This window comes from Microcaecilia unicolor, chromosome 8 (genome assembly GCF_901765095.1).
Source record: "Microcaecilia unicolor chromosome 8, aMicUni1.1, whole genome shotgun sequence".
NCBI classification, from domain to species: domain Eukaryota; kingdom Metazoa; phylum Chordata; class Amphibia; order Gymnophiona; family Siphonopidae; genus Microcaecilia; species Microcaecilia unicolor.
The window spans coordinates 173,310,585-173,335,707 of record NC_044038.1 but is presented as its reverse complement, the minus strand read 5'-3'; the positions used below and the strand labels follow the sequence as shown (position 1 = coordinate 173,335,707).

Here is a 25,123-nt window from a genome sequence, read left to right as displayed (position 1 = left end):
AGACTTTGCATTTTCAACCACTCCAAATTTACCATGACTCCCCACTACCTCCCTTTCCCCCCTCCTTGGGAGGGTGATTTTAAAAGTCATGTACGGAGGTAAAATGGAGCTTCACCTATGGAAATGGCCTTCTGGAAAGCTTAGGTTAACACTTGTCAATGTGAGTCATGGGACCCGCAGCACTGATTTCTGTAGATAGAATAATGGACTATGACTCCCACACTGCTTTGGGATGTAAATTCAAAACCAGGATTAGCCAAACATTCTTCCTCCTTGTTATGGCTGTGTTAGGTGCTATTCTTAGAAGTAAAAGAAACAAAGTAGAAATAAAGGAATTTTTATTACACTACAACTGGAGCTTGTATAACTGGCAGGCACTAGGAATCATACAGTGGAGGACTGTATGATTCACATACAGTAGAGTGGAGGTCTGGCCTAGTGGTTAGAGCACTGGTCTTGCAATCCAGAGGTGGCCAGTTCAAATCCCACTGCTGCTGCTCCTTGTGATCTTGGGCAAGTCACTTAACCCTCCATTGCCTCAGGTACAAACTTAGATTGTGAGCCCTCCTGGGACAGAGAAACATCCAAAGTACCTGAATGTAAGTAACTCACCTAGAGCTACTACTGAAAAAGGCATGAGCAAAATCTAAATAATAAATAAAATACAAAACCAAAAATTGATACCTTAGGCAAATGCAAAAAAAATAGTAATTATGTTGCAGAAAGAAGGATAGGAGCTTTTAGAGGATACCAATGACAGGAAATATAATTAGCTGTAAATCTGCAGAAAAGTTATAAAGGTGAATAAAAGAAAAAGGGAGAAAATATAATTCTCACCAATACAATAATAAAAAGAGAGAAAGGTGTATTTCCTGAGAAATATTCCTGCTGAGCAAGGATATGAAGCTTCTCTTGCCAGCCAGGCTATTTCAGAGTCTCTTTGTCTGCTGGGTAACCTGGCAGCTTTGCTGATGAACACTGTACCGTTTAAATGTTTGAGAAATACTGCTGGTGACACATTCAAGCAAAAGGCAGTAAAGGGATATACTGAAAAGGCAGGAAGGCATTTTGGATATAGTACTCATTGATATTTACATTTTTAGGAAGTGGGGAGTGGCAAATTTTTGTTGTTCCTTTGGGCTTCTAGCTCAGTCAGAAGGTGCCTCTACTGGGTTGGGTTACAGGGCTATCTCTGTTCACTACTACCGGTGATGTTCGCTCTGTTTTTAATTTCTCAATATCCTCCCTCCTTATTAATCTAGTCATTGTTGGAAGGGACACAAATCTCAGCTCCCTTCCATTCTGTGTGTTCTTGATCCCACCAATAGATGTCGCTGTGTTGCTGTATCCCCTGAACTTAGTCTAAACCATCCCCAGCCCCTGAGCAGAAACCGGATTTCACTGGAACCCGTTTCCTTCATTGCATTCACCAATGATAAGCTAACTCATCATACTTCCCAGCTTTAAAGCTGAAACAGAGCCAAGACACCAAGCAACCACTGATTTAGATCAGATAGTGACAGAAATTGTCATTGATCTGTCCTGTGAGGGGAAAGAACCAGCTACAAACCCTGTAAGAGGTGAGTGGTATGGTAACTCTGTTTTAGCAAGTCATGGCAACTTTTCAGATGGTGAGAGATAAAACAGTTGTTTTTTTTTCCAATTCTGACACACACAATGATAAAGTAAACCAAACACATTATTTTTAGCAACCTCTGCTAGTCAGAATCAAATAACGCAAATCAGTCCTACAGGTGTGTGCCTTGCAACTTTTTCCATTGTGTGACTGGGTCAAAACATCAAAGCTGAGGCTTGAGCCATATCCTGTAGGAGACAGGGTACAATTTACTACACACATGAACTGTGCAGCAGGGGCAGAAGGCAGCTGATGTGAGGAGACTTCTTTCATGCTGCACCTCTCCTTCCTGCAGGAATGCTATGAGCAGATGTGAACAGATTGCTTTCACTCTGCACCGTCTCTTCCCGCAGGAATGCTGTGTGAGTAGATGTGAGGAGATTGCTTTCATGCTGCACTGTCCTGCCAGCGGAAGTGCGCTTCCACCCAGTCGGTGCTCCGTTCTCTGGGCTGCCACCCCCTCACACACATACTTGGGTTTTGCAAAACTGAGCAAGTGTGTGGGAGCCCCCCCCCCCCCATGCACGAAAACCATGCATACACAGTAGGCTAGGCGGGCCTCTCCTGTGTATGCTAAAGCCTGGCGTTCAAGTTCTTGTTGCATTGTGCCTGCCTCGGTCTTCTGTGTACTCAGGGCTGGATAATGGCCAACTGATGCCCTAAACACAGCCCAACAATGGTGCCCCTTGGCCTTTCCATTGCTTAACTGACATTAAGACTTAATAAGTGCAGAGAAATATCATTATTATACCAAACGAAACAACATATATTTTTATAATGATTAGAAACACACTGAAATTCATATGTTGGATAATTGCTGTGGCAGACGGCAGTGAAAAAGTTAAGGGCATGATAGCTAGAGGAACAAAACTCCTGGTGCTTCCCTTCCCTGCTTATTTTGTTCAGTGGTTAACCCAGGGCTGTGCTACTTCTTTTCATTGGACTGAATAGCTAACCAGTGTGCTGTGTGGAACTGTGGCTCAATTTTCAGAGCAATGCTTCCCTCATAAGACCACAGTGAGGATATTTCTTTAAATTCCCTTTGTTTGTATGCAGGGGCGTAGCCAGACCTGGAAGGGAGGGAGGGGCCAGAGCCCAAGGTGGGAGAGCACATTTTGTCCCGCCTCCCTGCTGCCGCCTTCCTGCCCCTCCCCCTCCCCCCACTGCTGGAAGGTACCTTGGCTGGTGGGGGTCCCCAACCTCCGCCAGCTAAAGCGTTTGTCCTGCGTTGGTCTCACATTGCCTGGCGCCCTGTCCTGTTTTCAGCGCTGCTTTTGCTCACTTTCATTAAAACGAATGTGCATGGTGCTGAAAACAGGACAGGACACCAGGCAATGTGAGACCAGTACGGGACAAACGCCTTAGCTGGTGGGGTTTGGAGACCCCACCAGCCAAACCGGGGGCCCGGAGCCAATTTTGGGGGCCCCAGGCCCCCTGTTGCTATGCCACTGTTTGCATGTACTGTGCATAGACCTGCAACTTGTAGATTTCTTTCCATTGCAAGATCTATGATAGGAGATGAACTTTATCTCACACAGGATGGAATGAAATGAATGAATGTCTGTTGTTTCAGTTCACCATGAGGTTTCCACTGATAGCCATGAAAGAAAGATGTGTTATCTCTGTCTTGAAACCAGGTGCCAGAGGACTACATGAAAAACTTTCCAGGGTTCTGAACCCTGAGACAGGAGAAGTAGCTGGTGAGGGTGTAAGAAGTTTGCAATTTGAAGAGATAAGCTGGAAACGAGCTCCTCTGTTCTCAAATTTTCATCAGCAGATCAGAATTGCAAAACCCAAATCTAAGATTCTTTGCTTGCAAAAATACCAGAGCATATTCAAAGCATCCTTTTCCTTAGGGATCAGCAATTGTAGACAAATGTTGGACATTTCCACCCCACCCCCATTCTATAACAGGCCCGGAGCAGGGACGCAGCAGCCACCGCCGCACCCTCCCTCTCGGGCCGAAGCTGTGTGCATGAAAGCTGTCTGTGGCATGCGCAGAGCAGCCATGCTTAACGATTGACTGCTCTGTGCACAGTCAGATGACCGACTGGCTTCCCCCCATCACATGCAAATGAGCCTGTTCACAAAAGGAACAAGCAGCTCATTTGCATGCGATTCGCTTTGGGAATCCCTCTGTATTTCCAAATCGGTAATTTTTACCAAGGTGGAAATACAGACGGATTCTTTACAGGGATCTTTGTGCATCTGGGACTCAGTCTTTGTGCCTTTTCTGTGCTAATGACCCCTAAGTGACACAAATATACATATTTGATTCCACTGGAAAATGTACCCAGCACTAGTACCTGTAGACTGAAAAAAACAATAAACACAGGTTTTTTTTGTACCCTCAAAGAACCCCTAATTAGCAAGAAAATAAAAATGTAAAGCTACAATTTATGAAACACTTAAGAACAGATGCCATAGACTCACAGCCTCGCCTCCTGCAGTTTAGTGGTCAGGGATGTGACAAAACCTTCCTTTCCAGTATTGCTGTTGACATCTTGTGGTAGGAAAGCAGAACTGAATCCTCTTTGTGCTGTCATTCCGATTCTCTTGGACCTACTATCCTTTGCCACAGAATTTACCTCTTCTCTGTTGCAGGAAATTGAAAATCGGAGGCGAGAGGAGCCTAATTATATTTCTGTTTATGAGATTCTTGATATACCACCTTTCTGTGGTAGAATCAAAGATGTTTACATATTACATACAGGTACGTTCTCTCTTCCAAGTGGGCTAACAATCTAAGGGGTCCTTTTACAAAGGTGCACTGAAAAAGGGCCTGCGGTAGCGTAGACGTGTGTTTTGGGTGCACGCAGAATTATTTTTCATTGCACCTACAAAAAAATGCCTTTTTTGCCAAAAATGGATGTGTGGCAAAATCAAAATTGCCACACGTCCATTTTGGATCTGAGACTTTACCGCCAGCCATAGACCTAGCGGTAAAGAATTTGGGACGGTAATGATCTACATGCCTCAGATGCTACTTGGCACGCGTCCGCTGTGTGCATCCGAAAATAAAAAAATATTTTTCGGTTGCGCGTAGCGGACACGTGCCAAAATTGAAATTAACACAAGGGCGGTAACTCCAATTTGGCACACGTTGGGTGCACATAGGCACCTATGCGGCTTAGTAAAAGGACCCCTAAGTTTTCTACCTTGATTGCATTACATAAAATAAGCAAATATGGGCTTCCCTTCTTGGCTTAGGCATATGCCTAGTTTGCAGATGCACTAATCCCTCCCCCTGGTCTACATAAATTTTTTAAAAAATTTTTATTTATGAAATTATCAAAATCAATCCAAGACGTATATTCTTGTTACAGAAAAAGACATTTTAACAAGGAAATAATATTGCTAGGAAAATAACACAGGAAATTATTACTCTGTCTTAAAGTCTACCACTTAAACTGGAGACAAGGCAAATATCAGGAAAAATACATTTGAAAGGAAAATTAATAGATCCATCTAATACTAATTACGGAGAAGAAGTAGGACCACCCCATGGTGGATGGGAGACAATAGCAGGTGACTTAGGGCCCTGTTTACAAAGGCGCGCTAGTGTTTTTAGCGTGCACTAAAAATTAGCACAAGCTATCCTTGTAGACACCCATAGGGATATTATGGGCGTCTACACAGCGCACACTCATTTTTAGCATGCACTAAAAACACTAGTGCACCTTTGTAAGCAGGGACTTTAGCCCAAGAAATTCTTCAAATGGTCAGGATCAAAGAAAACATATTTGACCAAATTATATTTAATGACACATGTGCATGGGTAATTCAACCAAAAGAGGGCACCCAACTGTAATACAAGCAGCCTCAGGACCAAAACTTGCTGGTGACGCTTCTGGGTTGCCCCTTGCAATGTCAGGAAAAGGTCCAAAAGAGAATCCACATGTGTGGAGAACTCAAATGATCCCATGGAGCAGCTCAAGTAGAGCAGAAAAATGGGAACTAAAGCCACGGATTCCAGAGACTGGAGCACACAATGTCTGCATTTTAAAACAAGGTTTATTTAAAAATCACAAATGACTCAACACAACGTTGTGTTTCGGCCTGCCTCAAGAGTCTGTGTAGAAGTACAAAACCAAAAATATCAAAAGGCTAAAAATCATGCAGAAAAATGGGATAGTCTTTAAAAAGACCAGTTGGTATTTCCACTACTAAATGGTCTGACTAAATGTGTTGAGTCATTTGTGATTTTTAAATAAACCTTGTTTTAAAATTTAGACATTGTGTGCTCCAGTCTCTGGAATCCGTGGCTTTAGTTTCCCACTTTTCTCCTCTACTACAACATCAGGAAAAGCCCAGACTTTACAACCTAAAAAGAGAGAATCATGATGGCAGAAGAAAAGCCTTAAACCCCCAATCATGATCTGGATCTAATACAAAGGAAAGAATTACAGTTGCGGGTTTAACTTCAGTCGCATCTGCTTCAGTGATCTGAGTCAAATTCAACAAATTGTATGAAACATCCAAATTAGTAACTGTATCCGCTGGTTGATCCATTTCTTTCTTTGAAAAAGGTGGAATAAAATATATCTTGGATATCGGTGGATAAGAATTTTCTGGAATTTTTAAAACTTCCCCCAAATATTTCTTAAAGGTAATTAATGGAGCTTCAGCAGAAAGTACAAGAAAATGTATTTATTATTTATTTTATTTATTGCATTTGTATCCCACCATTTCCCACCTATTTGCAGGCTCAAAGTGGCTTACAGATTGTGGTTATGACATAGTCGTTTCATGATAACAAGTACAATTATTACTGTTTAAAGATTAGGTAAGGGAGAATAGACGGAAAGTGTTAGGTAGGTTAGAGGTGAACTGCGGTAACTGTGTGGATTGTTAAAGTAGTTTTGTATGCTAAGTATTTTCCACATAGGCCTTTTGGAAGAGATGAGTTTTCAGAGATTTGCGGAAGCGTAAAATCTTACGTCTTAAAATATTAAATCCTGTAGGATACAAGGACCATATTACATTACATTACCTGAATTCTCATCACCACGTCCAATAGGTCTATGACAATAAGTAACATAGTATCATAGCACACAATAGTAACATAGTAACAAGTGTTATCATTATTATGGGGCCCTTTTACTAAGCCGCGTGTCTATGCGCACCCAACGTGTGCCAAAATGGAGTTACCGCCCGACTACCATGTGGCTCTTGCGGTAATTTCATTTTTGGTGCGTGTCCGATATGCGTGTCTGAAAAATATTTTTTATTTTCGGGCATGCATAACCGACGCGGGCCAAGTGGCATTTGGAGCATGTAGGTCATTACCGCCCGGATTCTTTACCGCTAGGTCAATGGCTGGCGGCAATTTTCATTTTGCCGCACATCTGTTTTTGTCATGTCCCCTACCTCAATGCAAGCAGCATCCTTGGGCTGCACGGGGTCCCGTCGACACACACACTTGACTGGCACTGCCTGAGCCATGTGTGTGTAGTTCTCTCTGGGTTTGTTCAGAGAGCGATGGTTGCAGGCTCCTTAATTGCTTTGCTTCCACCCACCTGGGTCTGCTCTTCCTCTGCCTGGCTTCTCTTGCTTCTCTCCTATTGGTCTTCCGATTCCTCCTTCCCCTGCACTTGTCCTATGGCTGTGCCCTTTCTCCCTGCTGATGTCAGACGCCAGCCCTTTATCAGCTGAGCTCTCCCTGGACTCCATTCTTCGGCTTCCACTTTGGTAGATGTTTCTAACTCTGTAGTCTGCTTCTTATCTACTGGTCCCTCATTGCTGACTTTGCCTGTACCTGGATTACTCTCTTGCCTGCCTACTGACTTTCGCCTGCATCTGGATTACTGTCTTGCCTGCCCCCTGCCTACTGACTTTCGCCTGTACCTGGATTACTCTCTTGCCTGCCACCTGCCTACTGACTTTCGCCTGTACCTGGATTACTCTCTTGACCTGCTGCCTGCCCAGTGGTGTGCTGGAGCCGGCTCGCACCGGCTCGCAAGAGCCGCTTGTTAAATTTTGACAGCTCTTGCGAGCCGGTTGTTGTTGGGGGCGAGCCGGCTCCATTAGGGGAGGTAAGCATGGCAGGAGGGCGCCATCACAGGCCATGCTTACCTCCCCTGCCGCTCCGAAGCATGTCCAACGATGTCCTTCGCCCCCACCCTCCCCTCTCGCTCCCCTCCGTCTTTTTTAATTACCTCCGTCGAAGCGCCGCCATTTAAAGCCCTCCTGCGTACTGGAAAAAAGGAAATGACGTCAGAATGAAGGCGGGACTAAGGCACGAACATCAGCCGAATCAAGCAGGGGAAGCCTGGAGACGGCCAGCACGCAGGAGGGCTTTAAATGGCGGCGCTTCGACGGAGGTAATTAAAAAAAGACGGAGGGGAGCGAGAGGGGAGGGTGGGGGTGAAGGACATTGTTGGACATGCTTCGGAGCGGCAGGGGAGGGAGGAGAATCGCTGGATGGGTAGAGGGGGGCAGGGGAGAGAACTGCTGGGCATGGATGGGCAGAGGGAGGCAGGGGAGAGAATTGCTGGCCATGGATGGGCAGAGGGAGGCAGGGGAGAGATTTGCTGGCCATGGATGGGCAGAGGGAAGCAGGGGAGAGAATTGCTGGGCATGGATGGGCAGAGGAGAGAATTGCTGGGCAGAGGGGGCAGGGGAGAGAAGAGAATTGCTGGGTATGGATGGATAGAGAGGGACAGGGGAGAGAGGAGTTTCAGGACATGGATGGCGGGAAGAGCAAGAGAAATTCTGGACATGGATGGAGGGGAGGGAAGGGGGAGAGAAGAAATGCTGGACATGGAGGGAAGATAGAGGAAGGAGATTAGATGAGGGAAAAGGAAGTGAGGAGAGAAACTGCACATGGATGGAGAAAATAGGCAGAAGCTGGATCCACTGTACAGTCAAGTATGCGGAGGACCAGAAATGAAGAAGAAAGGAGGAAAGAAAAGAAATAAATGGAAAGGAAGCCCTGGAAACGGAGTCAAGGGAACAGATAGAGAGCAGCAGAATCAGATACTGAACCAGCATGATCAGAGAAACAAAGTCACCAGACAACAAAGGTAGAAAAAAAAATAATTTTATTTTCATTATAGTGTTTGGAATATGTCCACTTTGAGAATCAGGTGCTGAACATTAAAAGTTTATGTTTATTTACTTATTTATGGCATTTTATCCCATATTAAACATGAATTAGATTGGAACCTGGGATCATTTAATTTTTTTTTCCTGGAGAGAGTAATGTGTTGGCCGCTGCCCCCCCCCCCCCGGGTATAGCCAGCTCTGCAATTTTTTTGGGGTGGGGGGCGCAGAGGTGGACGGGGGGGGGGGGGGGGGGCGCCGAGGTGGACCGGGGAGAGAGCCTGTTTTTAAAAATTTACCAGCACACCACTGTGCCTGCCTGGGCTATACATTCATCCCCCGCTTCCAGCTCCGTCTCGTAAGTCCTGCAGGCCGCCCGCACCTAGGGGCTCAACCTCTGGGGAACGGCGGTCAGCGCAGGTGAAATCCGGGGTTGTCCAGCCGCCAAGCAGAACCTGGTCCGAGTACAGGGCTCAGCAACGCTCTACTTGGTACAAGAACTCACAAATCTGACAGTTTTGGGCAAAAAAAGGCATTTTTTGTAGGTGCACTGAAAAATAATTCTGCGTGCGCCCAAAACAGGCATCTTTACTACCGCAGGCCATTTTTCAGCGCACCTTAGTAAAAGGACCCCTTTGTGAAATGTAATGGAACTTAGCATTATGTAAGTATAGTTAGGATTGTTGTTCCCTATGGGCATCACATTGTGTAACCCTAGTAGCGCTTTAGAAATGTTTAGTAGTAGTAGTAAATTTCCATCTGTCATTTTAACCTCCAGTTCACCAGTCTGGCAAAGTCCTTCTGCAGTTCCTTACTGTTTGCTTGTGTTTTACTGCTTTGAACATTTTTCTGTTAGCTACAGGCTTGATGGGTTTATTGTTCCCTTACCAGATCATTAATGAATATGTTAAACAGCACCAGTCCCAGCACAGATTCCTGAGGTGCTCCACTACTTAACCCTTTCCATTGGGAAGATTGACTATATAATCCCACTCTTTGCTTCCTATCTTTTAACCAGATGTTGATCCATCATGAAGACATCACCTGCATTTTATTTACAGTTAGCATGATCTAATGCTGCTAGCATATGCTATCTGCCACAGGGCCCATAGGAATAACATTGTTAGTACACACTAACCATTAGTGAATGACCTCTTTCACTGCTCCTTCTGTTTTTAGTGTCCACTGGATTTACTTAGTCAAAGGAAATTTCGTATGACATTTTGCATATTTTACTGAATTTGCATAAATGATATAATGGAATTTGGAAAAAAAAAAGCCTTCATTGATAACGTGAATGCTTTCATAGAATAAGCTTTATTTCATCTTATAGGAAGGTGTTGCTGAATTGTAAAGTACTATAAAAGGAACTTAACTATTCATTTAAAGAGCAAAAGTAAAAGATAAGATTAGAGAAGTGTCAGTTTATGGGTACAATTTACCGCAATTCTATAAAATCTCTTTCCTATAGAGTCATTATCGCTCATCCTTATCGAGATCAATTCATCATTTCCTCATCAAATGTGTTTATAACATCGGGCAGGGGTAACATTTTAATCAGACCATCCGCTGGCAGCACTTTAAAACCATGAAGACTGTGCTGTGTTTGATTCTATCAGCTCTGTGTGTCTGTGACACTAGAGCCAAAATTATCTGTAACTTATGCGCAGAAATTTACGCACAAGTAGGCAAACTAAAATCTGGTCTCTCAGCAGCAACAATTGAGGTAAAATGACTGCCTGTGAAGTGCATAACTTGGTTTATTTCATATTTTATTTTATATGCATATTTATTCATTGCACAGTGAACAAACTGGCACGTTATTTAAAAAAGTTTTTTTTAGAGTAACTGAAACTGGCAAATTATTAACCATTCTTTTACCATCCTGTATGATTTTTAATAGCATATTTGTACTATTGACAAGAGAAGTTGTCAATGATAACTAGTTCCTTATTCTTAATTAGCAATCAAATAAATTCATTCTAAGTACCAATTAGAGCATAAACATTGAGCAGAGTCAGATGTATAGTAGTTAGTACAGTGTGTTATGGAGCTCTGTTAGGTTAAGGAACTGCACTGAACATGGAATACAGCACAATAAGAACTATTTTTCTATTTCAGAATTTGAGAATTCCAGCACCAGTTGATCACAATGTAAGTACAACTTGCAAATTGTTTTGAAAAATGCTTTAGACTGAGGGCCCTGTTTACTAAGGTGCACTAGTGTTTTTAGCATGTGCTAAAAATTAGCATGCACCAGGGGCGTAGCCAGACCTCGGCAGGAGGGGGGTCCAGAGCCCAAGGTGGGGGGGCACATTTTAGCCCGCCTCCCCCAGCCGCTGACCCCCATGCCACTTTTGACACACACCCCCCTCCCCCCCGCTGCCGCAAGCTACCTTTCCTGGTGCCGGTCTCCGGCGCATTCATTCACTTCGCTGATCTGTGCTGTGAGTCCTGACATCCTGCACGAAATGTGCAGGATGTACTGGATGTCAGGACTCACAGCACAGAAAGTGGAAGGGGCCAGGACTAAACCTGTGGGGGCCCATACCCCCATGGCCCCACCTAGCTACACCCCTAGCATGCACTAACCATTTAAACTCCCATTGGAATGTTATGGGCATCTACACGGTTATTTTATTTTTTTTGTTACATTTGTACCCCGCGCTTTCCCACTCATGGCAGGCTCAATGCGGCTTACATGGGGCAATGGAGGGTTAAGTGACTTGCCCAGAGTCACAAGGAGCTGCCTGTGTCTGAAGTGGGAATCGAACTCAGTTCCTCAGTTCCCCAGGACCAAAGTCCACCATCCTAACCACTAGGCCACTCCTCCACTAGGGCGTGCTAATGCTTAGCACACGCTAAAAACGCTAGTGTGCCTCTAGCATGGCTTAGTAAACAGGGCTCATAATGAATCTGATGTCTCAGTTCAGCCAAAACTCGAGAGCTTTCCCCGGTCACTGTCCGGTTAAAGTGCCACTGAATATCAGTAGATACCCTGAACAGATAATTTACTCCGCTTTGAATATTGATCCCTAAATGGGAAATAAAACCGTGTTCCATTCCAAGGGGGTCCTTTTACCAAGATGCGGGAAGAAGGGCCCTGTGCTAGCAGTGGAAGTCTTTTCCCCTTGCACCTGGGCCCTTTTTACCACAGCGGGTAAAAAGACCCCAGACAAACATGGCCATGCGGTAATAGAACTCTTACCGGGTGGCCAAAGGCGGGGAGCCCTTACCGCCACCCATTGGGCTTACCGATGCTTTGTAAAAGACCCCCCCCCCCCAAGTCAATTAAAGTCATTTAAGCCCACGGGGGCTGCACAGAGATAAAGGTGAAAAAAACAAGTTACAAGAGAGGCCTTTTAAAAAAATGGACTAAATAAACTGTACATTCAGATGACACTGTCCTCAGCTCATCTTGCACAGGTCTGATGTACTAGGTTGCATGGATTTAGAAAGCTTGTACCAGGGGCATAGCTAGGTGGGGCCACGGGATCCTTGGCCCTCACAAATTTCATCCGGGCCCCTGGTTTGGCTGGCAGGGGTCCCCAACCCCCGGTCTAGAAGGCTTCGGCTGGCGGGGGTTGGGGACCCCCGCCAGCAAAGGTATTTGTTTTTAAGGGGGGAGTGATGAGGCAGTGAGGGGAAGCGGCAAGGAGGTGAGGGGAGTGGCGAGGCAGTGGGGGGGCGAGGTGGCGGGGCGGCAGACTAAAATGTGCCCCCAACCTCAGGCTCTGGCCCCCTCCCACCGTGAGGTCTGGCTACACCCCTGGCTTGTACAAATGTGGTAAATTAATCTAATGAAAAAGCATCATTTTTGTATTTTCTTTGACATGTGGTTAGTTTATTCTTCATAGTTAATGAATATGAGATCTGTATTTTCTGTATAAGTTTTAACATTTGCTTGATATTCTAAGTCAAGGGTGGGCAACCAGTGTCCTCAAGGGCCACAACCCAGTTGGGTTTTCATGATTTTGACAATATCAAACTCAGATATTCCGAGCGCCCTGTTTTCTCCCTTCACAAAGCCAATGGGCGAAACGGGTCCCAGTTGGGAGTTTGAAAAGGATCCGATGAACAAGTGGGGCTGGACCTTATAAGTCAAGCTAAGTCACTGTAATGTTTTTGCTAAAGGTTTGCACCATGTTATTCCACATTTTTATGGACACAGAGTTTGATATTGTCACTAATTTTGAAGATAAAACAGAAAAACCTTTAAGGAGGTTTTTGGCCTATGATGACATAATGGCCCAGTGAGTGCTGCAAAATGTGTCAGTGACAAGTTCACTTGAGCACCAAAGGTCTTTTGAGGTCTTTTCCACCTGTTGTATTTTAAAATGGAAAATAAGTTTATAAGCAACAAATATTGAGGTCTGCAGTTTATTGAGTGGAAGATCCCAAAACAGTACAATACGTTTTATGCTGCTTATCCTGGAAATAAGCAGTGGATTTTCCCCAAGTCCATATTAATAATAGTAACATAGTAACATAGTAGATGACAGCAGAAAAAGACCTGCACGGTCCATCCAGTCTGCCCAACAAGATAAACTCATATGTGCTACTTTTTGTGTATACCCTACCTTGATTTGTACCTGTCCTCTTCAGGGCATAGACCATATAAGTCTGCCCAGCACTATCCCCGCCTCCCAACCACCAGCCCCGCCTCCCACCATCGGCTCTGGCACAGACCGTATAAGTCTGCCCAGCATTATCCCCGCCTCCCAACCACCAGCCCCGGCATAGACCGTATAAGTCTGCCAAGCACTATCCCCGCCTCCCAACCACCAGTCCCATCTCTCACCACCGGCTCTGGCACAGACCGTATAAGTCTGCCCAGCACTATCCTCACCTCCCAACCACCAGCCCCGCCTCCCCCCACCAGCTCTGCTAGCTTATGGACTTTTCTTTTAGGAAGCTGTCCAACCTATTTTAAACCTGTTAAGCTAACTGCTTTTATCACATTCTCTGGCAATGAGAGTTTAATTACATGTTGAGTAAAGAAATATTTTCTCTGATTTATTTTAAATTTACTACTTAGTAGCGTCACTGAATGCCCCCTAGTCCTAGTGTTTTTGGAAAGAGTAAACAAGCGATTCACGTCTATCCGTTCCACTCCACTCATTATTATTTTATAGACCTCTATCATATCTCCTCTCAGCCGCCTTTTCTCCAAGCTGAAGAGCCCTAGCCGCTTTAGCCTTTCCTCATAGGGAAGTCGTCCCATCCCCTTTATCATTTTTGTCGCCCTTCTCTGTACCTTTTCTAATTCCACTATATCTTTTTTGAGATGTGGTGAGCAGAATTGCACACAGTATTTGAGGTGTGGTCACGCCGTGGAGCAATACAAAGGCAACCTCAGATAGCATGGATGTTGTGTTCCAAGATATTTGACCATGCAATAAGTGAATCCACATTTTATTACATTACCTTATGACACTGGTATCCCACACATGCCTACTGAGTTCAGTGTGGCTTACAAGATAAGAAGCTGGACATTCCCAGGAACATAACAAAAGTTTTGCTATAAAAATGAAATAAGATCATCTGTGGACCAAATACTTCCTAAACAAATAGGTCTTCAGTAGTTTTCAAAATTTACCATAATTTGTCTGATGTCTAATCGAGCATGGAAGCTCATTCCATTGACTTGCAGCCCAACATTCTTTATTCTTACTTACTATAGATTTTGCTGATACACAGAACAAAGCGGTTACATTATAAAGAACAAATGACAAAGAAAAGGAACTCCAAGGACACACTAACCTAAACATACACAGCCACAGGAGAATAAGAGGGAGAAGCGGGAGAGGGATGGGAGACACAACAAACAAATCAGTGAGGTAGATGCGAAGAGAATATCAAGTAGTCTTTATTAGGAAAACTGCTAAAAGGACGACCCGACATAGCCGTGTTTCGGCCCAAAGGGCCTGCCTCAGGGGTATGATGAATCTACATAAAAACAAACACAAATATGTAATAAACAATATCAAGTAAATGAGACCATATGGTTAAAGAATTTACAAACAACTACAGTGGGATTTGAACCTGTGACCTCGGCTTCTTTGTGTTCATTCTTAACAAACTGTTCTAATCATTAGGCTACTCTCTGCATCTACCTCACTGCTTTGTTTGTTGCTCACGTTCATGTGAGGTTTGCTCCTCCTTTTTGCTTCGGAGGGATGGGAGACACCAGAACACTGCTCTGACCGTTAACCAAAAGCTTGCCTACAAAGTCTGGCTGTTTTAAATCTGGGGAGGGATAATTCACCACAAATTTCTAGAGGGAGATTGTTCCAGGTTGCAGGAGCAAGAAAATAGAATGCACTGTGCCAAGTGTTTTCATATTTAGCCAGTTTTGGACAGGGAAGAACCATATGGTGGTCATTGATGGAATGAAGCAATCGTGTGGGGGGAGGGGTGTCAGGATAATGCAGAGTTAAAAATTCCCTAGATTCAGGACTTACATAAGCACATAAGTACATAAGTATTGCCATACTGGGATAGACCAAAGGTCCATCAAGCTCAGCATCCTGTTTCCAACTGTGGCCAATCCAGGTCACAAATACCTGGCAAGATCTCAAAAAAGTACAAAACATTTTATGCTGCTTATCCCAGAAATAGTGGATTTTCCCCAAGTCCAGTTTAATAATGGTCTATGGACTTTTCCATTAGGAACCAGTCCAAACCTTTTTAAAACTCTGCTAAGCTAACCGCCTTTACCACATTCTCTGGCAATGAATTCCAGAGTTTAATTACACATTGAGGGAAGAAAGATTTTCTCCGATTCATTTTAAATTTACTACATTGTAGCTTCATCGCATGCCCCCTAGTCCTAATATTTTTGGAAAGTGTAAACAGACGCTTCACGTCTACCTGTTCAACTCCACTCATTAGACCTCTATCATATCTCCCCTCAGCTGCCTTTTCTCCAAGCTGAGTTTCTAACTGATAAATGAATAAGCGGAAACATATAGATAGCGGCACAACCATGCAGAGTCAAAGAAAACTAGCGAACATAGCTTGAATATAATGCATGGTTGTGCTGGCAGCCGGTGGAATCACAACAATGGTGCAGCCTTCTCAAATTTGAAGCTTTAAAAATCATTCAGGCTCTGTTTAACATCTGGATTTTCATTATAATAATCTCTTCACAGCCCAAGTAGATGATGTTAGAATAATCGATATGGATATTACTATAATTTTTGTGCAATCATTCTGAAAACATCAAGAGTGAAATTAGATCTGAGGTGTCTCAATTTCCATAATAGCTTAAAAACTTTAGGTGCCGTTGCCTGTATCTGAGGTTCAAATGTAAGACATCCTTGGAAAATAACTCCCAGAATTTTTAAAGTAGACACTATAGGAAAATTGATTTCATCAACTCATAAGTTCTTAATGCTTAGTCATGTTAAAAGAACTACTGAATAGCAAAAACTTTGATTTTTCCTTATTCAGCTTCAACTTAAATGTTGAGGCCCATGTTTCTAAAGTGTTCAGCCATAACTTTATATCAGAAGTTATATCCAAAATCTCTCCTGCAAATGGAATGAACGTAGTTATATTGTCAGCATAAATCAATGGATGATAGCCACAGTGAGCAAGTTTCCTTCCCAAAGACACTATCATTAAGTTAAACAATATTGGTGATATGGGGAAACCCTGCGCTACTCCACATCCAGGGTTCCATGCAGGAGATAACACTTCCTTGTAGGATCTACATAGCAGGAAGCCCCAGATCCACTCAAGCATGGCTCCACTGATGCCATAGTAATCCAAAATAGACAGCAAAACATCATGATCCACCATATCAAAAGCACTAGATGTATCGAACTGCATTAAAAGGTTGACAGTGCAATATGTAATAACAGCTTCAACAACAAAAATCTAGGTTCCAACCCTTGATCGTGTTACAAGTGATCCTGTGTTATATTTAGTTGAGTTATATGCATTTGCTCACCCTTGTGCTTTTAAATCTTCTTTAATACAGCTCTGCTACCAGCAGTTATTTGATGGGTTTGAAATCCTAAAAGCAAACGCTGAAGTCTCTAATAACAGGATCATATATATTTATAGCAACCTACTAGATCTGAAAAAAGAAGTTAAGCAGCAGATGGTAAGAGTCTTCTTTTTTGCCCATAATAAATTGTGCGGGGACAACTCCCTTTTTTAGACCACTCTTTGGCCACAAAAGTTTAGGTCTGTGGACAACTGGCTCCCTATTTCTGTTAGTCTAACTGTTGGATTATTTGTAGTAAATAATTAGCAGATTTTAGTACACACAGCTTCAGCTTTAGAAATGTTAATTTCTTTCTTCATCTCTCTCTCATTCACCCCTGAATAATTCACTGCTGAGTCACTTTAAAGTTGAAGTAACAAAACATCTGTTTACTCACAGTTTGTAGTTAGATTATAATCAGACAGGCTTATATATACATATTACTATACATTTGTATTATCAGCTCCTTCCATGTGCTTAGATGGTAATGGATGCTCACACCACCATAGATCCTCTCAGGTTAGGAGAGATCATGAGCTCCATGTGCTCCATGTGCTGCATGTGCTGCATCTAACCCCCAACAGGAAGTTGCATAGCTGTGTGACCTCTCTAAGTAATTCACATCAGAGGTCACAGAGTAATCACAGAGAAATAATAGGTGACAGGCAATGCATGTAAAATACAATTACATTCCAACAAACCCCTTCTCATGCATAACTGTCATGCAATTATTTATTCATACAAAGTCCAAGCTTTATACGCAGATTCACAAAATGTTCTCTGGGTAACGGTTTGGTCATGATGTCAGCTGTCATCTCACTGGTGTGACAATAGTGTAGACTGATGACCCCTTCTTTCGCCAGCTCTCGCACGTTGTGGTATTTCGTTGCGATGTGCTTGGTGCGTGACTGAACCTTGTCATTCTGTGACAGTCGGATGCAGCTCTGATTATCTTCCATTAACTGGATTGGTCTCTTTTCAGCTATTCCGAAATCCAGCAAAAGTTTTTCAATCCACATCAGTTCTCTGCACGCTTCCGATACAGCCACGTATTCAGCTTCTGTAGAAGACAAACTCACAATACTTTGTTTATGACTGGCCCATGAAATTTGTACATTTCCATACATAAACACATATCCACTTGTGGATTTATAATTAGAATGATCCCCTGCCCAATCTGAATCACAGTAACATATTAGTTTTGGATTACTATTGGCTGAAATCTTTAATTTACAATCAATGGTACCCTTTAAATACCTTACCATCCTTTTAACTGCAGTCCAATCTGATTTGGTAGGTGAGCTGACCCTTCTGCTCAAAATTCCTACTGCATTTGCTATATCAGCCCTGTATGTGGTAGCTAGATATAAAAGCTTACCTATGGCTGATCTATATTGGATGTTATCTGGTAAAGGTTCTCTTACTGTTTCATCCTTCAGAAAATCAGTGATCATGGGAGTGCTTACAACTTGGGCATCTTGCATACCTAAACTTTCAATAAGCTCATTTATTTTCTGCTTCTGGCTTAGAAGATAAGAACCATCATTTTGTTTCTCAATTTCTATACCAAGATAGTATGACACATTACCAAGTTCTTTTATCTCAACATTCAGGTTTAAATATTTTACAATGTCCTTGTACTCTTGTTCACTTTCGCTTGCAATGAGCAGATCATCAACAAAAGCTAAAATGTATGCATATTGTCCATTTCTGCACCTAGTGTACAAGCATTTATCTGCTTCACCTTGCTTAAATCCTAAATTTGTCAATATTTCATGCAATTTTTCATTCCAACATTCTGCACTTTGCTTTAATCCATAAAGACCTTTGTTTAATTTACACACTAGCTGTCTTTGTTTTGTATTTATGAAACCTGTTGGCTGTTCCATGTACAAGTCTTCAGTTATATCTCCGTGAAGAAACGCTGTTTTCACATCAATGTGGTTGACTTGCATGCCTTTTGAGACTGCAATGCTCAGAAGTGTTCTGATTGTCGTGTGTTTCACTACAGGTGCAAACACTTCATCAAAATCTTCTCCATATTTTTGAAGATATCCCTTTGCCACTAATCTGGCTTTATACCTTTCCACTTTTCCTTGTGCATTCCTTTTAACTTGAATACCCATTTGCATCCTATAGCTTTCTTGCCAGGAGGTAATTTTGTAAGAATCCAAGTATTATTTTTATCCAATGCATCAATTTCTTCTTGTGCAGCTTTATGCCATTCAGCAGCTTCTTCTGCTGGCATTTTCTCAATCTCATCCCATGTTAAGGGCTCTTGAGCTTCTGCTGACTTTGTTAGGTAAGACAGTCTTGGGGGTGGAACACCTTTGTTTTCCCTGGATGAGCGTCTGACTACAGGTTGGTCTGACCTTTCCGCATCCTCTAAATCTGAGAGTTCTTCTCCAATTGATTCCCCTTCTCCAACTGTACTGTCTTCTTCAATGATCCTTTCTGTGTCTGCTTCCTCTGCCTGTTCCTCGTTAGATACAGATGAGTTGCTTTCAGACATCTGCCTTGGTATGGCATTTATATACACTGGCATGTCTATTATGGTTCTAGTTTCATATTCTGGATGATAAGGCTCATCTGGGATAATCCAGCCTTTATCAACCCTTTTGTTTTCATCAAAATATGTAACATGTCTTATGCCAACAATGCCAGTTTTCAGATTCAAAATTCTATATCCTTTGTGTCCTGGAGCATAGCCAACTAAAATGCCCCTTTCTGTTGTGGAATCCAGCTTATGCCTTCTTTGCTTTGGTACATGAGCATATGCTGTACTTCCAAATGTTCTTATGTGTGACAGGTTTGGCTTCCTACCATGCCATGTCTCATGTGGTGTGCGCTCAGCGCCTTTAGTTGGCATTCTGTTTTGTAGGTACACTGCTGTGAGAATGGCTTCCCCCCATAGTCTTTTAGGGAGATTGCTATCTGACAGCATACATCTGGTCATTTCCACAAGTGACCTAAATTTTCTCTCTGCAACAGAATTTTGTTCTGGTGTATAAGCTACTGTTGTGATATGCTGAATGCCTTCTTGTTCTAGAAATGTGCGCATGCTTTGTGAAGTGAACTCACCACCATTGTCGGTCTGAAGAACCTTTGGTTTTCTTTCAAATTTATTGCTCACCATGGCTACGTATTTCTTCAGCATGTCTGTGACTTGACTTTTTTCTTTCAGCAAATAGGCCACACAATATCTAGAGAAATCATCCAAGAATATTAGCACAAATCTGTTATTTCCCAATGATGGGATATTAAACGGTCCACATAAGTCACTGTGTATTAAGTCCAGCACTTTATTACTCCTATTTCCTGTGTATGCAGGAAATGAGGGTCTCACACCTTTTTGAGTAACACAGTCTATGCATTTCTCAATTTTACCAGCATCTGCACTTATCTGAATGCCGGTGGCCAGTTGCTTACTGTAAAGATCCTGGATCACCTTAGAATCACGATGTCCCAGGCGGCGGTGCCAGATTTCCAGACTACATTTACCATCATTCTTCCTTACTTGCGCCATATGTGAGGCTTCACCTGAAATGTTCAGTTTATAAACATCATTATGCATAAAAGCTTCAGCATACACTTCATCATTTTTAGAGATTGTGCACTTACTGTTTTCAAAATGAATCGCAAATCCCTTCTTATCTAATGTAGATACACTAAGCATATTACAAACTGCTTGGGGAATATACAAGACATCACTTACAGGAATTTCTTTAACTTCATTAGACACTTTGCATTTTAAGAATCCAATACCTTTTGCTTGGATCTTAGCAGTCCCTGCGTTTGCAGTTTTAAGAATACCTTCCTCTGGACACATTTCCTGAAAGAAATTCTTACAATTGGTTAAATGGCATGTGCTCCCTGAATCCAAAATCCAAGTACTTTCATTTGAATTATTATTTACCATAGTCAAAGATTTTTCTGCCATTAGAAAGCCCTTGTGTTTATCTTTGTCCTTCATACATTTCCTGGTTTGAAAATTCTTTAGTTCCATTGGCTTAGGTGAGCTAGAGGGAGTGTTTTGTGTTTCCTTACACCATTTAGATACATGTCCCTCCTTTCCACATGAGTAGCAAATCAGCTTGCCCTTGGGTGGAGTTTTCCCATAGCTCCGCCTTCCTCTGTTCTTTGCCAAGAAATTTGTTTCATTTCTCTCTGACTGACTTTGAGAACACATCTCCTCAGAATCATTTATTATGCATTCCTGCCTTAGTTTTGATGTTGCCTGTTCAAAAGATTGCCCTTCAATGGCCTCATTTACAGACCTAAAAACATCAAACTTCTTTGATAGTGAGGTAAAAAGAAATGCTCTTTTCAATGCATCACACATGGGAATTCCAGAAAGTTCTAGCTTTTGAAATGAAGACATAAGATGCATAATGTGATCATTACATTTACTTTTATCCCTTAATTTGGTTTCATTCAACTCTGCCAACCAAATTGGTTGCTGCTTTGCATATGTAGTTGCATACATAGTTCTCAGTTTATATAAAATGTCCTTTGGTGTATCTTTTCCCTCCACTAATATGGCTTGTTTCTCTGAGAGAGCTTCCAAAAGCATGCACTTCACATAATAGTTTGCATTGTCCCATTCAGCCATATTTTCAGCTGTTCTGTCTTGGTCTAAGCATATATTTAATCTTTTTGCTCGAAGGAGACATATGAATCTTAGTTCCCACTGCCGATAATTAAACTCAGTTAATTTAGGCACCTTGAGAGAATAGAACAATGGTGAATTTCTTCCCTCAGCCATTTTCTTAGCCTTCTGTCTGCTGTGTGGGGGGAGAGAGAGACAGACTGAATCTTTCCTTTAAAACTTAAGAGAAAAATGTGGCCTTTTTTTCTGCCTGGTAATATTTCTCTTCTTTTTCAATTCCTGGACCCTGGGCCCATAACCCTTTTGTTGGATTATTTGTAGTAAATAATTAGCAGATTTTAGTACACACAGCTTCAGCTTTAGAAATGTTAATTTCTTTCTTCATCTCTCTCTCATTCACCCCTGAATAATTCACTGCTGAGTCACTTTAAAGTTGAAGTAACAAAACATCTGTTTACTCACAGTTTGTAGTTAGATTATAATCAGACAGGCTTATATATACATATTACTATACATTTGTATTATCAGCTCCTTCCATGTGCTTAGATGGTAATGGATGCTCACACCACCATAGATCCTCTCAGGTTAGGAGAGATCATGAGCTCCATGTGCTCCATGTGCTGCATGTGCTGCATCTAACCCCCAACAGGAAGTTGCATAGCTGTGTGACCTCTCTAAGTAATTCACATCAGAGGTCACAGAGTAATCACAGAGAAATAATAGGTGACAGGCAATGCATGTAAAATACAATTACATTCCAACACTAACTACGGGCTTGCTGTTAAATCAGAGGATTTATGGAGAACACTGTCATTTACACTATACTTTCATTATCCCCCAAATTCTAGAAATGGCACCTTATGTTAATTGCACATCTAGTTATAGAATAGGATCAGTTATGGTGCATAACAAAATTAGTTAATTGGTGCTCAGTTGGCACTTAATTGAAGATAAGTACCGGTAATTGGTGTCAACAAGCACTAATTAGCAGTTGTGCATGTAACTGACGTACGCCTCTATGAGTGCCTAACTTGTTTCACATGCAACTGCAAAGGGGGTGTTAACATGGGAGGGCATTGGGCGTGTCAGGGGTGTTCTGACCAAGGAGGTTTGATAACAGGATGTCACAAGGCTGAAGCTGGGCTCCACCCACTCCACCCAAGGAGGTTTTAATTCTCTCCAATGCAGCAGCAGCCGCCGCCATCTTGGTACATTCAAAGCAATGAAATTGATAGGACGTCAAACTCCGCCTACTGACTTCAGCCCACATAATGGGTCAGATAGGCTCATGCCGTCTCCTGTTATCAAACTCCTTAGTTCTGACTATACCTGCATGCACTATGTAGAATAGATGCATTTGTGCATGCAAACTGATTTTAGGTGCCACCATGTACACCAGCCAAAGACATGTTGTAAGTGGCCATGTGTATCTGTGGACTTATGTTAGTATTCTTTGATGGATTTGCTGTAACTGGCGTAGCGCCAGTTTTTGGCACCTAAGTTTTAGCGCCATTCATAGAAGTCCCCCATCTGCCAAACTTAGCCTCAAAGTGCAGCCCAGCTCTGTGGTTGGCAGAAGGGCGTTGGGGTCCACATTCTCCTCAGAGCATCTGTTGGTAATAAAATTGCAGGAGTAAGTTTTTGCCCAAAGGCACTAAATAGAAGATGCCCCCAGTACTGGCTAGCTGGTAAATAAAAATGGCATTAAGAGGGATGCACTATTTCATTTCCCCGTGATATTAAGGACTGAATGAACAAAGCAAGAATCTGTTCTGGTCAGTAGTGGTTGGTCTTATGTGACAGGTCCTGTAGTCTGTGGTATGCAGTATCCAGCCTTACCTGCAGAAATGACCTTTCCTAAAATTCTATGATGTAGACGTATTTAAACTTCAACTTTGGAGGAGATGTTCCCGGGGGGTGGGGTGAGGTTTAGACTTGTGTGCTGTTTGTTAAAGCTGGCAAAATTAAACCAGATATTTGTGCATGCTAAAGTGCAGGTGTGCATATGTTTTCCATTGGCTAAGCAAGTATGCACATACTTAACCTTAGAAAACTGGTGTAACTTATGTGCATACCTGACCCAAAATGATGCTCTAAAGCTTTATCTCAGGATTTGCTCCTGAGAAGTGGGCAATCGGGGGGAAACGACGGTTGTGTAAGCTCTCATGTTTTTTGAACTCCGGGAAGAGTGTCGGCACTGAATATTGGTGGTACCCAGATAACTTCTGGCTCCACCCACAGACTACCCTAGAACTCTCAGGATAGTACCGGGCCAGTCAGTAAATATTTTCAGCTGCATTATCTGAATAATGCCATTAAAAATAGGTGACTACCCTGGGTTCACTGCCATTGTGTCTATTCTTTTGCAAATCACTGGACTTACTCTTACCCCTTTCTAATGTATCACATTTTTCTATTTCTAGGATACATGTCAAACAGAAGAGATAGATGTTGAGAAATACCTGGAGAAACTCTCTCATGTCATAAACCAGATCAGCCTTGGATGCAAGATGAACTCACCTTAAAATTGCTTTTATAGCCATTTACAGTGGCTAAGTATTTATTTGACACACTTACTGTGTGATAATGATTTGACGGCTCAGTGTTTGCAGATAAATATTATAATTTATTGTGTCACAGACAATACAGAATTTTATTTTTAATACTTTCATTGTTTGGTGGAGAGAGATGAGGTTGTAATAAAATATTTAAACCATAGTAACATATTTTTGCTTCATGTTTCTCTTTTGATGGATATATTTTAAGGACAAATTTCAAAGCCACCTTGGCAGGTAAAAGAATGTTTTGCCCAAGGAAGAGGGCTACTGGAAAATTGCCCTCCCCCTTGTGGGGTTAAAGTGCACATATTGTTCCACCACCACCACCCTAGGCATTGGGTTAAGGAGGGGGTTGAAATAATGGGGGCAATTCAGTATTGTTACACCAAAAGAAAGGTGTCAAAATACGTGCAACATGCTGGGGGCTAAGGCAGGGGCGTAGCCAGACTTCAATGGTAGGGGGGTCCAGAGCTGAGGTGAGGGTGCACATTTTAGCCCCCCCCCCCCCGATGCTGCCAACTCCCCCATTGCCGACACCTCCCCCCCGCCATTGCCGGCACCTCCAACAACTTTGACCCCCCCCCCTGCCAATGACCCTCTTGACCCCCCGCCCGCCGTCGCTTACCTTTGCTGGCGGGGGACCCCAACCCCCGCCAGCCGAAGTCTTCTTCCTTCATTTGGTTTCTGACTCACAAAAACAGAACGAAGCCTTGCGATCTGTACATGCAGGACGTCAGACTCAGTCAGAAGAAACCAAATGAAGGAAGAAGACTTCAGCTGGTGGGGGTTGGGGTCCCCCACCAGCAAAGGTAGCAGGCGGCAGGTGGGCGGCAGGAGGGGGGGTTAAGAGGGTCGCCGGCAGGGGGGCCCAGGCTCCCGTGGCCCCATAGCAGCTACGCCCCTGGGCTAAGGGCTATTCTATAATGGCATCTGGGCACCAAGATGTCATTATGGAATAGAGCCTAAGTTGGCATTTAGATGCCAACATTTAAGCATGAGTAGTTACATCCGGCCAATGGTCGGGCTAAGTTTACTGTTTTTTTAGCCCAATTCTTGAACTGCTGTTCTACAGGTTATCAGTTTATGGATGTAGGTAGGTCTGGTTCAGTGGGTAAGAGTAGCTGCATGTTTTCTCCCCAGTTTACTAAGCCGCACCAGCAGCTGCCATGCGGCAAAGCTGACACAGGTTTCTAACACAAGCGGACAGATATCCGGCTTCAAATCACTGTTTGGAAAGTATGAACTCCCCCTAACATTTTGTTTGCTGGGGGGGTCAAGCT

General features: G+C 42.9%; 1 protein-coding gene across 1 annotated transcript; it reads left to right on the top strand.

The window, feature by feature from the left end:
• Nucleotides 1-1,436: 1,436 nt before the first annotated feature.
• Nucleotides 1,437-23,965, top strand: LOC115476914 (interleukin-5-like). Its single transcript, XM_030213492.1, has 5 exons — nt 1,437-1,580; nt 4,241-4,349; nt 10,802-10,834; nt 16,668-16,793; nt 23,709-23,965. The coding sequence occupies exons 2-5, from the start codon at nt 4,287-4,289 to the stop codon at nt 23,808-23,810; spliced, it is 324 nt and encodes a 107-aa protein (XP_030069352.1). The 5' UTR covers nt 1,437-1,580; nt 4,241-4,286; the 3' UTR covers nt 23,811-23,965.
• The last annotated feature ends 1,158 nt before the right edge of the window (nt 23,966-25,123 follow it).

Bases quoted from the DNA above. Each gene is read 5' to 3' on its own strand.
- LOC115476914 (XM_030213492.1), top strand. From the start codon at position 4,287: ATGAGATTCTTGATATACCACCTTTCTGTGGTAGAATCAAAGATGTTT. The intron at 4,350-10,801 runs GTACGTTCTCTC...TTTCTATTTCAG, and splicing joins TGTTTACATATTACATACAG to AATTTGAGAATTCCAGCACC. The intron at 16,794-23,708 runs GTAAGAGTCTTC...TTCTATTTCTAG, and splicing joins AAGAAGTTAAGCAGCAGATG to GATACATGTCAAACAGAAGA.